The sequence below is a fragment of the Myotis davidii genome, unplaced genomic scaffold (assembly GCF_000327345.1).
Source record: "Myotis davidii unplaced genomic scaffold, ASM32734v1 scaffold854, whole genome shotgun sequence".
In the NCBI taxonomy this organism is placed as follows: Eukaryota; Metazoa; Chordata; class Mammalia; order Chiroptera; family Vespertilionidae; genus Myotis; species Myotis davidii.
Window position 1 is genome coordinate 1,539,323 of NW_006285939.1, and position 18,277 is coordinate 1,557,599.

Genomic DNA, 18,277 nt, shown 5'->3' on the forward strand with positions numbered 1-18,277 from the left:
CTCACAGGCCTGCCCCTCCCCAGCAGTCTTCCAAGGCTGGTGTCAGGGCCTGAGGGCAGGACACCATTTCCCTCCAGGCCCCAGGTGGACCTGCTCCACGTGAAGGTGGCTGGGTCTTGGCCCGGCCCAGCTGCACATGAGAGCTGCAGGCCAGAGCCCAACGGGCTTCTCACAGACACACAGCAACAACGAGGCAGGCCAGGGTTTGGGTCAGATGTTCTGACTAAATGCTATTGCTTGTGTCACTGAGCAAGAAGAGCCAGAACAGCAGCAAATAAACCAAACGGAGAGCAATGATGCCAGACTCTGACCCCACCCCGGCATCTGAGGCAGAGAGAAGGCTCGGTGTGCTTGCTCGGTTCATAGCCCACGTTTGGCACATGCGCAAATCATCACTTTACTTGCACATGGAATAAAGGGACGGCGAGTATGTGAGAAGAGAAAGAATGAGCTTGGGTTAGGAGGAGAATGTGTGGGAAAGTGGAGGAGGGGCAGAAGGGCCTGGCTGGGAGGAGAAGGGCAGAGGGTCCCGGTGAAGAAGGATGGGCGGAAGCAAGAGAGGTCCTCAAGTCCTCAGGGTCGGCCACCAGGCTGGCAGCCACGATGACCAGAGCTGCTGTCCAGTGCTGGCCGGAGAGGGAAGGCGGTGGGAGAGGCCTGAGGAGGGCACCGTGACTGTGTCGCCACCTGCTAACTCAGGAAGACCCCACCCGGCGATGCCCTAGCGACGACCATTCTCGCTGGTCAGAGGTCGTCAGGCCCGACAGGAGGTGTAAATCAGCAGGTCCCCTCTCTACTCCCATCTTCATTACCTGGAGTACACCACATGGACAGAGACATGCACAAATTCCCAACCTATTCAGGTCAAAGGGCAAATCAAAGCCGGAAGTAACCAGGCCACCACGTTCCCCACCGTGGGGCTGGGAGTGAGGAGAATCCCAGGATTTTAGGAATCTTCAGGGAAAAGATTGGCCTCTGGAGTGTATTGTTCTCCTGCCACCCCCCTCGGCTTACCAGGTCACCCTTCCCACAGCAGCTCTTCTCCCTTCCCGCAGCCCGTGTCCTCACGGCACACTGGAGGGGTCCCCGGGGAGACGCAGGGAGGCGCGGCTTCCCTCTGCGTGTCTGCTGTTACAGGGCCTGTGGCCATCTCACTACCGGGTGGCCTCTGTCCTCTGCCTTCAGGCCCCAGGGAGGCTGAACAGGGCCCAGCACCCTGCTCTCTGGAGGCGCACCTCCCTCCAGGCCGTCTGCATGCGGAGGGAGTGAGAGTCAGCGAGGCCTGACCTCTGCCTCCTGGCACGCCCTGACCCTCCAGCAGGGCTGCTCAGATAGACGCTCCAAACTCTCTGGCCTGGCCCTTCCCCCTCTGGTTCCCAGGCACTTCGGGGTTATTCCTTTCGGTTCTTGTAGATCACAATGGGAAGTAGGACGGGCCATGCAATGGGCTGGGTGCATTCACCGGGCACCCCGAACTGAGGGACCCTGAGGACCAGAAACTCTGAGGGTGGAGTCAGAGCGCAGACCTGCAAGAGGCGGGTTGACGCAGCCGGGGAGCAGAGTGGAAACTGGGGGCTCCCGGAGCAGAGCTGGGCGAGGGCACGCGGTGTGGGGCACCCGGTGTGGGAGGCGTGGAGGCCGGAGGCTGCACGCTGAGAACCGGTTCCAGCTGGGCTCTGCCACCGACTGACCACCTCACATGGGAAACAGGTCCCTTCCTAGCTCCTCACTTTCCCCAGAGGCAAAGTCACAAACTTCATCATGATGTCGCTGGGCCCTTGCAATGGGACCTGCCAGGGCCTCTGAGCTCCACGCTCGGGCAGCTGCGGGAGCCTCAGGCCCGCACACACGTGCTCGGCATAGCGGTGCCTGTGTTTGCGGCCTGAGGTTCCATCACTCACAAATAGGCAGCAATGCGCCCACCGCCCGGCAGCGAGGAAACTAATAAAGGCGACCAGAAGGCGGGTCCTGGAGCAGCAGCCACGGCCCCACGCAGACCCGCCGCTAATGAGTTTTCCTCGTGAGCTAATGGAGGACACTTGCAATAAAGTTTAATGTGGAAGAACAAGGTGCATTTAACCAAGGCTGTAAACATCTCTAATTCTATTTAAAGCTATAGGGTGCAGTACATTAACATTTAACAATCAGACACCAAATTGGTGCGAAGCTAATCGAGCTGTGTTTATTAGAATGCAGGCAGCGAGGCATCTTTTATCAATGACACCGGAAGGAGAGGCTGCTGGCGGCCACCGCAGGCTGCTGCGTGGTGAGGCTGCTCCTCCGGGCCAGCGCCACGGAAAGACGCCCGCTGCTCGGAAGAAAGTGCACCGAGCCGAGCAGTGGCAGCTCAGCGCCAAAGGCTGCCAGCCTTGGGCACATTGGGAATTATTTTCCAGCAAAACAAACTGGTTTTGAAAATGTGAAATGTGTAATTAATTCAGAATGAGCAGAGGCTCACCCTCAACTCTACTGGACGTCTGCAGAGCGCACACTGCCAGCGTGTCCTCCTCAGAGAAACTCCCAGACGCCTCTGCAGCCCCCGGCCCCTCCCTGCTTCCGGACCTGCAGTGGGGGCTCCCCACCACTCAGACCTCCCCCGGGGGTTCCAGGTCCACATTTCCCAACAGCTTACCTCCTTGCCACTCAACGTGTGGGCCCGGAGCCTGAAGCGTGGCCATCCCTGGGAGCCAGGCCCAGACTTCCTGGACAAAAGCCCACCCTAAGGAGATCCAGGGGGTCATGCCACGCTAACCCAGGAGCATGAGGCACCTGGCCCCAGGGCTCCCCTCCGCAACTGAAGCTCCCTGGCCACCCTGAAGCCAGAGCCTCCTCCACACCATGAATCTCTTCTGTTTTCCATTTCAGGGAGCAGCTTGTGTCTAGTGGATGAGGGTGGGGTGTGCGGGGGGCGGGGGGCAGTATCCTTACCGTGTGGTTGCTTCACCTTATAATAGGCCTCAAAAGTCCAACGCTGGTCTCCGGGTCGGAACCCTGGGAAGGCATGCTCCATGTGGGAGCCAGCCTAGAGGCCCCCCCCGACCCTCGTGAGTCTCCCCGTGCCCTTTCCCTGCTGCCGCCCCTGCTCTCAGTGCTGCCCCAGCCTGCGGTGTCCCATCTGAGCCTGGGGCCTCCCGTTAGGAGAGCTCGAGTCTCAGGCCGGACGCCTCTCCCCTCGTTGGGCAGGTGCCTTCAGGGCCCGGAGAGGCCCCTCAGAAAGCGCAGTGTAGCTGGCACTCGAGGCTGCAAGCTCAGTTCTTCAGGGGATATAGTGGTTCCTTGGGTGACAGTCAGTGCGATTCCTTGCTTCCCGTGCTGGGAAGCTGCTGGGACACACACTGTATTGGACAGAATTCTCTGCTGCCAGCTGACTACCTGGAATAAAACCAGGGATTGGAGAATAGGAAAATGGGGGCGTTTATTGATGCAAGAGAAGATTTGCAGGGAGGAGAAGAGGCTGGGGCTTAGAGGCTGAGAGCCAGATCTACGTGTCCAGGACCTTCTCCCTGCTTCTCTCTCAGCGTCTCCTTCATTCTCCCAGGCTTCTCGCTTGGTAGGACATTGCTGTGGGCAGATATGATGTGTGACATCCCAGCTTAGCTGCCCATGGTGGAAGATAGCTTCTTTCTCCCAAGGACCGGCTAGCCAGGCGGCGTCCGGCGTGCTCTGGACCAATCGTGGCCCAGCTTAGGTTGTAGACGTGCATATCAGGGCTGGTGGTGAACAAGGTACAGTCCCAAAGAGCATCAGCTGTGCTCGTATCACAGTGAGCACTGGGGCTATGGGTGTGTGGGATGACCCAGATGCCTGCGCACTGAAAAGACAGTGTCCTGTGTCGCTGTCACTCCAACAAGTGCAGGAGTGCAGAGGTCTGGCTGTTGTTTACCCTGTGAGCTAAGAGGCATGAAGCTTTAAGGAAGCAGTGATCCTAAAGAAACTTCAACCCTTTCCCACCACAGCTGCTTTAGTTCAGGCTTGGGGATGCCTCTTCTCACCTCCTTCCTTCCCGCGATGACTCCTGGCCATGCATGGCCCAGGCCAAAACTCCCCACCGAGCCTGAGCGTGCCCACTCTGCCTGCAAGAACCACTGCGTTCTGAGCAATAAGCTCTTATTTGTTCTAACTTCGCTGAAACGTGCAAGCAACTGTGCATCTTGCACACTTCTTACGCACAGTTGTGCCCATAGATGCCTTCCAGTGAAAACAAGCCCAAGAACTCTCCCTAATTTCCATTTGCATGATGTTTCTTCTTATGTGTCCTCGGAAATGTCCGTGCATGTTTGGGGGCATATTTGGTAGCGAATGAATGGGTAGGCCCACTTTGTAAGTTTCCTGTGACAGTAACGTCAAGATCTTTCCCCCCAAAGGAGCACCCCATTGGACAGAGCGTGCATGGAGTCTGGAGATCAGAGCAGGACAAACCCTGTGGACATGGCTCCCCCACTCCCTCAGGAAGCACGGTCAGTAGGGGCCGTGGTCCTGCAGCTTCCTCCGTCCTCCTCCAGCAGGTCCCCATGCACACCTTAGTGTGCATTTGGGAGGCTGTGATGAGATTTGGAGAAAGAGCCTGAATTTAATGAATCCCATTGACTTGTTAGACCAACTTGCAGCTACCAGCTCTGAAAAGCTGTTCTTCTCAGCAGAATGAATTCATTTCCATGTGTGATGGCCCTAAGCTCCCCAGGATTTGAAGGGTTGCTTTGGGGTGATTTAAGTTCAATCCAGCAACCACACGGTAAGGGGTCTTCCTCCCCCATTGCCGCTCCCACCATCTCCTTTCCACATGCCCCGCTCTTCACTACACCTGGCACCCTAGGGCCCACTGGCCCATATGGCTCTTTGTGTAAATTGGGAAATCCCTTATTTCCTCAAAACATCAAGTCCCCATGTCCTGCTGCTTCTCTGCTGTAGAACATACGATATGCTGCCTGTGATAACATGATGTGAGCGCTGTCTAACCGCATACCCTCCTCCCTAGACATGCTCTGCGACGTTCCAGTGCATCCTTCCAAATGGCCTTTCTTCCTCAAAAGCTGTGCGGTGCATTCCCCACCTGTGAAACTGGCAGAGCAGGAGCGGGTGAGATGCAGGTGTAGCCAGAGTGGCTTCCTCTTTGCAAAGTCAGGTTATTTTTGCTTCTGGAAAATCATTACCTGCTCTCAATTTGGACACTTTCCAAGGAAGCACAGAGGACTTGATTCTATTGGACATCTGCAGAGCCCTCACGGCCAGCGTGTCCTCCTCAGAGAAACTCCCAGACGCCTTTGGCCACACATGGGCTCAGACCCAGAGGGACGCACAAGCTAGCATGGGTCTTTGGGAGTGTTGCTGCAGAGCTAAGTTCACAGGTAAATATTTATGTTTTCAAGTTACTGCAATGAGAGCCTTTGATGGTAATTTCATTTTGAAAAATGCACACTGGCTTTAGCATGAATGTTAGCAGTGTATTTGTGTAATGATTTAATGTGTCCAGAATCTCACAATATCACTAACCCACTTTAAGAATTCTATGAAAGGGTAAGTCACCTTTATATAAACACTAGTGGCCCAGTGCACGAAATTCGTGCACAAGGGAGGGGGTGTTCCTCAGCCTGGCCTGCACCCTCTCCAATCTGGGACCCCTCAAAGGATGTCCTACTGCTGGTTTACAGGGATCAGGCCTAAACCGGTAGTCGGACATCCCTTTCACAATCCGGGACTGCTGGCTCCTAACCGCTCCCCTGCCTGCTTGATTGCCCCTAACCACTCTGCCTGCCAGTCTGCTCTCCCCCAACTGCTCCCCTGCTGGCCTGCCCCCTCCAAACTGCCCCCCCACTGTCCTGATCACCTCCAACTGACCCCCCACTGATGGCCTGCTTGCCCCCAACTGGCCCCCCTGCTGGTCTGCTTAACCCCAACGGCCCCGCTCCCCACCAGCCCGATCATCCAGAACTGCCCTCCCCTCTTGGCCTCTAACCTCCTCTACCTTGGCCCCGTCACCATGGCTTTGTCCAGAAGGTCTCCTGGAAGGTCTCCCAGTCTAATTAGCATATTACCCTTTTATTAGTGTAGATAGAGGCCTGGTGCATGGGTGGGGGGTGGCTTGTTTGCCCTGAAGGGTGTCCTGGATCAGGGTGGTGGTTCCCTTGGAGTGTGGGACAGCCTGGGCGAGCGGCCTGTGGTGGTTTACAGGCTGGCCACGCCCCCAAGGGGTTAGGGTCCCTGCTGGGGGGGAGGCGTGACCAGCCTGGGTGAGGGGCTGAGGGCTGTTTTCAAACTGACCACACCCCCTTCAGGGTGGGGGTTCCCCTTTGGGTGCATGGCCAGCCTGGGTGGGGACTGAGGGCTGTTTTCATGCTGGCCACACCACCTTCAGGGTAGGGGTCCCCACTGGGGTGGCTGGCCAGCCTGGGTGAGGGGCTGAGGGCTGTTTGCCGGCTGGCCACAACCCCGGAAAACCCAGGCTCCCAGCCCCTCCTTGAGCAGAGGCCACAGCGGCTGGAAGCAGGTATCTGGGATTTATTTATCTTCTATAATTGAAACTTTGTAACCTTGAGTGGAGGCCACAGCCAGCCAGGGCAGGTGGGAAGCTTGGTTTCCTCCTTCACCGGGGGCAACCCAAGCCTCCTGTTTGCTCCAGCTCCTTGGCCACCGCTACCTTGGTTGGGTTTATTTGCATACTCGCTCCTGATTGGCTTGTGGGCATGACTTATGGGTGTTGCTTGTGGGTGTAGCAGAGGTATGGTCAATTTGCATGTTTCTCTTTTATTAGATAACATGAGTCTGAGACGATTAGAGGATAAGACAGTTGACCAAGTGAAATTCACGTGGTTGCACAAGGGGTACCGCTTACACTCAAGGCTGTGTTTAAAGTATGTAATTTATCACATGTACATGGTCCATACGTAACCAAACAATGTCTGTTATGGGCAATAGTAACCCAGGGCGCACTCATGCAGAAAGCAGTGTCCTTAACCACAAGGTTGGCAGGATGGCCCTCGCGAGAACGAGTCGTCTTCAGTGAGGCCCTGGGCAACTACGCCATACGATCCTGCCAGACCCCCACCCAAACCCACCAGGAAGTGCACGCAGGTTCAGGAGGGCAAGGCCCTTTACACAGTAGGGTCCTTAGGACCACCTTCCCAGGGCGTGCATTTCCCACGCTCCTAGACACATGAGCACTGTCTAGCGGAGCCACATGCCCTCCTCCCTGGACTTGCTCTGCAAAGCTCCACCCTAAGGGCCTGGCAACACCGTGCTCCAGGGAGTAGACATCCAGTCGCCTCAGCCCAGATCCTGGAGGCTGCTTCCTCGGTGTCAGGATGGCAGCCCCTGCTCCTCTGGAAAAGGGTAAGGCCTTCTTGGAGGATGCCTGTTTTTGTGCAGGGCTGGTCCATGCTGCCGCAGGGGTGGGCCCGTAGCAGGGCTCTGCTTGTCTGTGGTTGGGGCTTCAGAGACAGTTCGTTGTCCATTAGACCACAGACTTCCCCACCACATGCCTGTCTCCCCTTAAATCACAGGGTCAGGGCATCTGTTTACAAGGGCGCCTTGTGGAGTATCTGGGGGCAATAAGCCATTTGCTCTGCTCTGGGGGCCCTGGCAAAGCCGTCTGATCTTCTGAAAACCAATCAGACCATATCTACCACTCACGCCTTGGCCTATAGTGGCATTCCTCTAGCTATACTATATACCATGAGCTTAATATCACAGACACAGGAAGATAAAAGATTAATATTAAGATGTAAAAATTAAAATCCAGAGGAAGAAGCTAAAACTTGGGAAGGGGGTTGGCTCAGCAGAGCATCTCCTTGGATACCCAGAAAACACTGTCCCAGAAGACTTGTCCACGGTCCAGGGCCCCACTCTGGAGGGGAGGAGCCCGGCACCTCTAAAAGCACCGGAACGCCCTAAGAGAGGGATCCCCACCTCACAGCAGGCACAAGTGAAAATGCAAAAACAAGGACTTCGCTTCCAAGGGTTCATAAATAACTGGGTGGCAGAGTTGAACAGGACCACCGAAGAGGACGGGCTACAGCGTGTTCTCCTGGAAGAGGATCTGGGCATAGACAGTGCTGGTGGGGATGCCCTTGGCCGTCCGTGGGGGCTTGGTCAGCTCCAGCTCGGCATAGGTCAGGTTCTCCTCGGCGATCCGCGGCTGAAAGACACAACACACAGCCTTGCTGTGAACACCGTGGGCTCCACGCACGCTCATTCACAGGCTCACGTTCTCATTGCATTCAAAGGAAAACAAATGCACACAAATTTACAAGGACATATAGAACCTGAATAAAGTAATACACACATCTTATCGTCATGCACAGACCACTGTGCCCTGCGGAGACACGATGATTTAATTCGAGTCAACATAGAACACTGGCAAAAATTAATTAAACAGGAGGCCAAAGTAAACTTTAATTCTGAAAAGTGAAAACAATGTCACTAACAGTCTCTGATCTAAAGGAAAAAAGACAGAAACAAAAATCTTAGAAATTAATAGCAAAACTAGAATGCTACCATCTAGAAATTCTCTGAAATGACTTGAGCCATGTGAAATTAAAGTTTCAGAATATCTGGGAAATAATGATAAATAAAATAATACTTGCCAGAACCTAAAAAATACAATACTCCGTGAAAAATCAGACTTAAATATTTATATTAAGCAATATGAGTTAAATGGATGAAGCATCCAACTGAAGAAGTTAGAAAAAGAACAAAATAAACAAATTAAATAAAAGCGAAGGACCAGTAAATTAAAACCAGGCTGTGTGAATCAGAAAACAAAAAGACAGTTGAATTAGTAGAAACATCCAAAAACTTGTGCTTTGAGAACAATAAAATAAATAAACTGAAATTAGCCCTAGCTAGTTTGGCTCAGTGGATAGAGCACTGGCCTGCAGACTCTGAAAATATATAAAAGGAAAAAAACAAATGAATAAAATAAGAAATAAGAAAGGGAATATAATGTAAATAAAGAAAAACTTTGAAATTAAAAAACTACTTTGCTCAACTTACTGCAAAAAATTGGAAATATGAGATAAAATGGGTAATGTCCCAGAAAAATATAAATTAGAAGCATTAAAATCTAACAAATATGAATGTACTAATTATCATCAACAAAATAAAAGAAAGTGAAAAAAGGAAGAGAGCATAAAGGAGGGAAAAGGAGAAAGAAAAAATATTGTCAAAAGCTCTCTTGCACAAATAGGCAGTTTTATAGGAGAATTTCTAAGAAAAAACTTTCTTTAAGGAACAGATAATTCCAATATAATTAAAATTATCCAGTGCATAAAAAATTTAAAAATTCATATTTTAGAACAATCTCATTTATTAATATAAATTTTAAATCAAATTTACTCAGTGAGAATGAAGAAGTATATTAAAAGTTAGATAATCATGTTAAGTTAATTTTCTTTCACGAGTGCAAAATCTATTACTATAATTTACAATAGTAATAGGTGAAAAACCATTTTGTTATCTTTATAGATACTGGAAATTCATCTAATAAAATTTAATAACCTTTTTAAAAATGAATTTTGAATAAAATAGGCATAAATATGCATATATTTACCATGTTTAAGGAACATCATTGAAATAAATATTTGGTGATCCAATTCCAAGGATTTTAGAAGTATAAACTGCAATCATTAAAATATTGTGGTGCTGGCAAATGAATAGACAAATGGAACTGAAGAGAAAATCCAGAAGTTAACCCAAATATTATTTTTCAATAAATGGTGGCAGGATACTTGGGTAACCTTTGAAAAATATATTATATCCCTGTATCAGTCTTTATACCAGAGAAGTTTCAGATGAATTTAACATTTTATTGTGGAAAATAAACTCACAAAAGTGCTAGAAGAATGTGTGAAAACATTAAAAATAATTTCAGCATGTTTAGTGTATTTCAAAGTATGATACAAAATTTGGAAGCGATAGAGAAAGGATAAGGACATTTCCATGCTATATATGGCAACATAGTCTCTACATAAAGTCAAAGGACAATTGAAAAAATGAGGAAAATATTTGTAACTCGTATCAAAGGGCTTTACAATTCAACAAAGAAAAAATAATGGGCAGGACCAGAGAGCTCACAGGGGAGAAGACACAAATGACTGACAGCGAAGGGAGAGCCAGCCTCCCTCCTAACGAGAGAATTGGGACTTACTATCACACTTTCACCTCAGTTCTTGTCTTTCAGGAGAATGCACTGATGGTTGCCTGGAGGGAGGGTGGGAGATGGGTGAAACAGCTGAAGGGAAATAGGAAGCACAGCTTCCAGTTATAAAACAGGAAGTCAGGGGATGTAACACAGCACAGGGAACACAGTGATGATATCGCAATAGCTCTGCACCGTGACAGATGGGCACTAGACTTACCGCGGTGATCACATCATCAGGAATACAAACGTCGGACCACTAGCTGTACACCTAAAACTAATATAACATTGTATGTTATCTATACTTGAATAAATTTTAAAGAAAGATTGCCATAAGAAATAGAAGGAAATAGGTCCTCTTGTACATCATTGGTGAGGGTGTTTATTGGTGCAGCAAAAACCTGGAAACAGTTAAATGAACATCAACAGAGACTGGTGCATTCTATATGGAACATATGCCACAGTCTCTCCAAGGAATGATGGAGCTATATGTATACCATGCTTCACTGCCATTTGTGTAAATGTGTGTGTGAGTAAATAGACGTGCATATACTTATACTAGAGGCCTGGTGCACGACTTTTGTGCACTGGGGGTGGCGGGTTTCTCAACCTGGCCTGTGCCCTCTTCCATTCGGGACCCCTCAGGAGATGTCCAACTGCTGGTTTAGTGGGCTCACAGTGAGCCTAAGCTGGCAGTTGGACATCCCCTGAGGGGTCCTTAGCACTGCTGCTGAGGCAGGAGAAGCTCCCGCCACGGCTGCTGCGCTCACCAACCGTGAGCCCAGCTTCTGGCTGAGCGGCGCTCCCCCTGTGGGAGCGCACTGACCACCAAGGGGCAGCTCCTGCGTTGAGCATCTGCCCCCTGGTAGTCAGTGTGTGTCACAGCGACTGGTGGTTCTGCTGTTCAGTTGATTTGCATATTAGGGTTTTATTATATAGGATGCTTAAAAAACCCTCAGAACCTGCTGGAAACATCAGGACCTGGTGCCATCGACCCCTCTGGCCAGGGAGGCTCCCTCCATCCCGTACTTTGTGGTAGGCACATACATATAAACAATGTGCTAAATAATTCTAATTCATAATTAGAAAAATAAAAGGCAATGACTAATTTACAGTCACAAAAGACACCTGATTTCCCATATGCAGCCACGTTGCTGTGATTCCTTCTTTTGGCTTTCGTTGTGCTGTTGTTTTGTTTTGATTTCTGCTCTTTTGTGCTTATATCTTGGTTATCTCACAAAAATTCAGAGCAAATGAACCATTCGTTTAAGTTTCCTAAAAGCATGCCCAAAGCAGAAAGCCCCTTTTCTTTTGAGTGAAACATCATAACAGGGACAGGGAGCGGGAGACGAAGAGAACACGGCAGAACTTGTAGCCGCCCCGTCGGGGCCGACTGCCAAGCCACCTCCACAGACTGGCCACGTTGACATTTCCAAGTTAAGGGCATTTACAGGGATGAGAGCCCCCTGTTTGTCTTCTGACACCCAAACTCTACATTGCTTCTCAGCCATCACATCTCACCAGCCAACAAAAAGCCCGTCCCGTCCTGCCGTCGGTTTAATTGCATTTCCCATTATGGTTCCATTTAGAAATGCCATGTGTCCTCAGATAAGCACTCAAAACCCAACTCATGTAAATTTTAGAGCCAGGATTTATGAAATCATATTGTCCAGGTGTTTTATTGCATTACTATGAAATTGCATTGTTTTCTAGTGTAGATTATCTGTTTATTCTTAAGTTATCCCATTACGTTTGGATATGAAAAATAACACTAGCTCTCTCAATGCAGGTCGCCAGGCTGGCATGGCTGGTGTGTGGTATTCATACATTTTCATGATGTTCCTATAGTAAACATAATCTAATAAAGCCAAAGCACACTAAATAAATAATTGCATCTAGAAAAGCAATAAAAACAAATAAAATTAGTACTTTCATAAGTGGAAAGGTACTTCAATTACCGCTACAAGCACCAACCCCCGCCCCCATAGAGTGTGTCGAATCATTTCCCTTATGCATATTTCTAGGATATAATAATTTGATTGAAGATATGAGGCAGCACACAGGAGCCTCCAACTTGTGAAGTGTATACAGTTTCCAACAGAAGATGCATGATGTCAGTCCTTGGCACCCTTAAAGAACCTCTTGTGTTTCTGGCATGCACTCTTGGCTGGCACAATCAACCATGTGCTAATTACATTTCCCAGCGTGCTTCACTGGAAATAAACTCCCAAAGGCCGGGGAAAGGGGGCCAGTGGAGACTCCGCACAGGGTCATCATGCTACCTTCCTTTGCACCCAGGGTTTAGTGGAGGGTCAGGTGCATTGAGACGCAGCTCAGAGAAAAGGCTCAGCCTATCAGTAGGACCAGGGAGGACGTGAGGGCTGGCGATAAACCCAGGCGCAGGTGCAGATGTAAGGTACAGTAGCCGCATGGGCGGACCAGGGGGAGGACCTGCCGCAGAGCCCTGCTGGTACGCCAGTGACGACCACAACCTTGGCAACGCGAGTCGACCCTGGTTTAAGCTAAGGAGTCACTCCTAGTGCCTGAGGCAAGGGGTCTGAGAAGATGAATCAGGACGTTCCCTGACATCTGCTGGCCCTCAGAACAACTCCCTCTGAGCCTCCTCCACCCGGGGGTGCAGGAAGTACAATGTATAGGCCCTTGGCACGCAGGCTACAAACTGAAATGCTCTTCAACTGGCTCTAGGTACTGAGACACCAAGGAAAGTGCTAGAAGCAGGGTTTCCAGGCCTCAGGCCTGAGCCTGACACTCGTGCCCAATGTTTCCATCTTTACTGGCCGGGGAGGTTCAGACAGCTGATGTGGACCAACTGCTGGACACCCAGGTGAGGTCCCTTAGAAAAAGCCTAGAACTTTCTGAGCCTGTGAGAAGTGGGATCGTTTCCTCTTTCCCAGGACTGTGTGGCTTTACTCTTTTCCTTTTTACCAGCCAGAGACTCCTGGTCAGCTTCCCTTTCTGTCCCTCCAATAGAGGCTCAGTATTTGTGTTCCACTGCCTGGTATCTTGTATGTTTTAAACCCACTGTTTAATGTATCTTTAACCTCACTTTTCACACATTTCCTCCCGGGCAGGTAGAACCTGCTCCTTAGTCTGCAGGGGGATTCCATGAGCAAGGGGGATGCGGTTCAGATATAGACGCGTGGCGAAGCGTCCAAGGAGGGCAGGAGAAAAGAAAGGTCTTCGACCTCTCAGCTCCGTGGAAGTGTCCACGAAGAGGAGGTGAGCAGAGAGGCCCCAAGGAGTCGACCTGTAGCTGACCACAGAGCGTAGGTACCAGAGGAACTTGGACCTCGATGCAAAGGTCAGCTGGGTGACCTTGGACCAGTCCCATCACAGGCCTTCAGGGACGCACCTTGTTGATGTAAGTGAGGATTTAAATGAGATGATGTATGCAATGCTGACCTTAGAGAAGATGTTGAATAAATAAATGTTTTGGCGTCAGCAACTTCTCACTAGAGAATCAGTTAAAATATTATCCATTTGTCTGTGTTCTGAATTATTTATGAGTTACAAAGAGCTACCTAAACTAAATAGCCCTGGATACATTTTGACAGATAAGAAAGAGATTCTAGAAAATTAGTTGTATGGGCTGAATTGTGTTCCTGCAATATTCATATGAGGAAACCCTAACCCCCGGCACCTCAGAATATGACTGCATCTGCAGATGGGGTTTAAGTAGGTAATTAGGTAAAGTGCGGTCATTGGAGTGGGCCCTAATCTAAGATGACTGATGCCCGTGTAAGAAAAGGACATGAGGACACAGAGACATACAGCAGGAAAACCACGTGACGACACAGGAGAGGGCAGCCATCCACACGCCATGGTGAAGGATCGGAAAATAACCCTCTAACCCCCGAGTCTCAGACGCCTGGCCCCCAGGACTCTGAGGAGTGAATTTCTGTCCCTTCAGCTGCCCAGTCGGTGGTACTTCGTTGTGGAGCCTGAGCAAACTGACGTGTTAGAGAGAAGGGAAGGGGAGGGCATAGCCTCTGTCCAGGAGACGAGAGGGACTCCCTGCTCAGGGTGGGCATACAGCTCTCAGCACATCTGGTGTGGACAGCAGAGGAGGGGGACAGATGCATTTACCCCGTGTTCACTGGGGAGCAAGACCAGAGAGGCCGTGGAGCCCTCGCAGGTAGAACCCCAGCCCACAGCTCCCACCCTCGCTGCGCTGCCCCCACGGCGGGGCTTGACGCTGGGCACCCGGCCCTAAGACTGCATTCTACTCGCAGTGCCTCCTGCTACGTCTTCCAGTGGCACAAAGAGGACTTTCCACAAATTTTCAATTCAATTTCCTTAAGTGACACGCAGTGAAAGCGTTTTTAGGTGGACAGTGCCTGCACTTTAACACACGTGCATATGAGTGCCACCTCCGTGACAGGGCACACGGCAGTTCCATCACCCCCACGCCACTCCTGTGGTCACGTCTTCCCTCCAGCTCTGCCCTGGAACCCCCATCTGTTTCTGGTCACTGGGGGCTTGTCTCTTAGAGGATGTCATATGAAAGGACTCATACCATGTGTAACCTTTTGAGATTGGCTTTTTCTCTCAGTATAATTCCCTCCATTCATCCAAAGTGTTGCATATATTCACGGTCTCTTCCTTTTGATTGTGAGGAGGACTCTGTGGTGTGCCATGCACTGCAGTCTGCTTATCCGTTCACATGCTGAGGCATTTGGCTGTTTTAAGTTTTTGGCAGTTGTGAACAGAGTTGCTAAAAATATCCACGTGCAGGTTTGCGAAAGGCGTTTTTACTACTCAGAGTAAACACCGTGAGTGGGTTTGCTGGGTGAGGTGGACAGTATATGCTTAACTCTACAAGAGCCTGCCAAAGTGCTTGTCCAGGAATGCGCCATTCTCCCCTCCTGCCAGCAGGCCTGCGAGTTCCATTCACTCTATTACTTGTGCACACGTGGTGTGTAGTATTTCTTCTTTGGCTACTCTAGTAGGTTCTAGTGGTCTTTCCTTAAGACCTCACTGATCCCAGATGTGCACTCCAGTGCTCACTGACACCACCAATTTCGCCCCCACCTCCCAGCACAGCACCCCCTCAGAAGGATCAGGAACACAATCACAGAGTCCCTTCTATCGCAGTGAGGCCTCCGGCCTCTTCACCAAGTGTCAGGGTCTGGAAGGCTTGACTCCCATCTCCCGTCACCTGCCCTGGGTGCTGAGGGAGGCAGCAGCAGATGGAAGCCTTCAAGCTGGGCCTCCGCCTCTACTGTGAGCTCTTTCTCCAGTTCTAGGGAATAGAAAGGCGCCTACACGGGGAACTGACTTCATGGGACTAAAACTAGGAAGTCAACTCAACGACTCAGGAGCCGTGCACCTCCGAGAGCATCCAGTCTTCAAGCCCCTCATTGGTAATTTTGAGTATTTCATTTTGTAAATGTGTTTCCAGGATTCAAGCCAAAGATTAACATTCCGACCAGGAGAGAGAGATTTCAAATTCTGTGCAGACTCCAGCAAAACCACGTTTTCATAGGGATCACAGTTGACTGCGCAGGTGGAATTAAGTTGCAGAAATAAAAGAAAAATGCAATTGCAGCCCCAGCAAGTTCTCCGATGTCAGAAGCTCAGTGGGTAACACCATTATCACAGCTCAGATCAATACCCAGGACATGGACGCTTATGCTGACGGCACCTTGCAGTTAAAAACGTGACTGCAGTTCTCCTGGAGCTGCACTATCAGGAATCCATTTACCCAGGAGAGAATTACATAGTGCCCAGCAGACTTCCTCTCCCCTCCAAGATAAGTGCTCATTCTTTATTCAGCAGAGCAGTACCTGGTAAAACAACGTTCCTCATCATGCGAGGACACGGAGAGTCTGGCACTGAGGGGCTGTGTGCTCGGTGAGGCTCCGTTTGATGAAGGGCCCTCGCTGGGTCCCCTCAGGAGGGAGAGGTTGCTGTGGTCCCTAGCGGTCCTGTTGGAATCAGCGTGTCTTGGATATGAACTTGACTTGATTTTGAGTTCCACAGGCCTGCTGACTGGCGTATTTATTTATGCTTAAACATATTATGAAGAGAAGAGGTTGAGTTCCCTGAGATGCAAGTTAAATGGAAGTAAATCAAAATGAACAAAAGAGACATCTTTCTCAGACAGAGAGGTTAAATAATGGCACACAGGACACGATCTGATGTGGCCTGGGAGGTGGCAGAGTGGTGGTTGAGAATCTGAACTCAGCAAATGTTAACTAATCTTCACTCTCATTCGGCCCTCACACCAGCCTTGTGGGGCGGGCCCAGTGGTTATGCACACTTCACAGATGAGACAACAGGCTTGAGAGGGCAGGTAACTGTCCTGGCCAGGGTGGCTCAGTTGGTTTGAGCATCATCCTGTGCACCAGAAGGTTGTGGGTTCGATTCCTGGTCAGGGCACATGCGGGAGGCAACCAATAAATGTCTCTCTCTCTCTCTCTCTCTCTCTCTCTCTCTCTCTTTCTTCTCCCCATTCAGGGCACTGCGGGAGGCAACCAATAACTGTCTCTCTCTCTCTCTCTCTCTCTCTCTCTCTCCTCTGCTGCTTTCTCCCTCTCTAAAATCAACAAAAAGTAAAATTAAATAAGAATAAAGGCAGGTGACCTGCTCAAGATCATGCAGCCGTTGCTGGCTGGAATCTGGATTCTTACACGTGACCAAGGCCCAAGGCTCTGTGTGAAGGTTTGGACCCAGGCGAGCCAGCCAGGCAGACACAATCCCCGAGATCCCAGTGGGGAAATGGCGACTTTCCAAAGACAATGGGAAAGCTTTATTGGCACAAATCCTAAACGTGGGAAAGTGGGTTTTCAGAATGGGCCGGCACTGCTATGTGGGCGGCGTGAGCGTCAGCTCAGGGGGCTGAGGGGGAAGGGCGCTGACCCACCGCAGCTGAGGCCGGGAGCCCGGCATGGTGTCAGGGGCAGAGGGCCTGGGGCTGCAGCACAAAGACCCTCTGAGGGCAGGTGCACGGAGGCGCTGATAGAGCAGACAGTGGGGAGCAGGAGAGACATCCACAGAAATGCCTGCAGGTGACCCCTAGCTTCCCGCCAGGTTCTTGGCCTCCGAGGAAGGAACAGGTGCCGCCAAGCAGTGTGGCTGATAGGGGTGCAGCTCTGCTTGGCAAGGTTGGGGGTGAGGTGCCCACAGACTCCTGATTAGAGGAGCCCGCTGGCCAGGCGGAAGCACGGAGCTGAGAAGTGTTGATGTTGTAATGGAGACGTTCTGTGAGGTGACCACGGAGCCACACTCCAGGTCCACGCGTGCGCCTCCTCCAGGGGAGTTCCGTGCTCCACGTGGACCTCTGGCTCCAGCAGCGTAACTGATCCCAGATGCTCACTCAGAGCTGAGGGCTGGGACCGCTGCCCCCCAAGCCCAGCACCAGTGGTGACTGCGGCCCAGACTTCCCTTAACAATCCGAGCCAGGGACCAGGACCCTCGGCCACTGCCCATGGAGACACAGGTGCCCTCAGAGAACCACATGCGGCCTCCCACTGCTGCCTCAGAAATCTGTACCTGAGTCCCATCTGGGTTCTATCTGCAGACTCCTACCCGCGCCCAGCCTTCACAGGGCTACCCAGCGATTAATGGCCAATAAATAACCGTGTTCTCTGGGACTTGCATAGACTAGAAGGATGTGGCGCTCAAAGAGGCCCCGGATGGAGATGAAGTTTTCAAAGTCCTAACCCAGGCTTGTCGGCACCTGAGGCTGGACCAAGTCACTCGGAAATCTTAAGCAGAACAAATTCACAGCACACTCTCGAGTCTGGAGAAGTCACAGGCTGCTTAGCAAAGGGTATTCCCAGAATGAATCTGGCAGGACAGACAGTCACATGCCCCTGGCTTAGTGCCCAGAGGTGACCGAGTGACCAGGCCCAGAAAGGCCCGAGGCTGTGCAGGTCGTTAGAGAGATGAATGTCTCTAGATTTAAGCCACACGTGTTTGGGAAGCGAAAATGTTATTATAGATGATGCTCTCGGGAGGGTCCGGATACATGAGACCTGCAGTGGCGCGGGGACCGCTTCGGGATCGAACACAGTCGCACTCTCATTCTCTCCCCAGGGAGCGGAGATGGATGCTACCCAGCTGCCTTCCTGAAGCACTTTTCCTGGCAGTGCTGCTGGCGAGATGCTTGTGCTCAGGGAA

General features: G+C 50.9%; 1 protein-coding gene across 1 annotated transcript in view; it reads right to left on the reverse strand.

Annotated features, from left to right (window-relative positions):
- Window positions 1–6,725: 6,725 nt before the first annotated feature.
- VSTM4 (V-set and transmembrane domain containing 4) overlaps window positions 6,726–18,277 on the reverse strand; it is an 89,074-nt gene continuing 77,522 nt past the window's right edge. Inside the window, exon 8 of the mRNA XM_006757152.2 lies at window positions 6,726–8,131. Within this exon, the coding sequence (XP_006757215.1) occupies window positions 8,006–8,131 (126 nt within the window). The 3' untranslated portion in view covers window positions 6,726–8,005. The remainder of the gene's footprint in view (window positions 8,132–18,277) is intronic.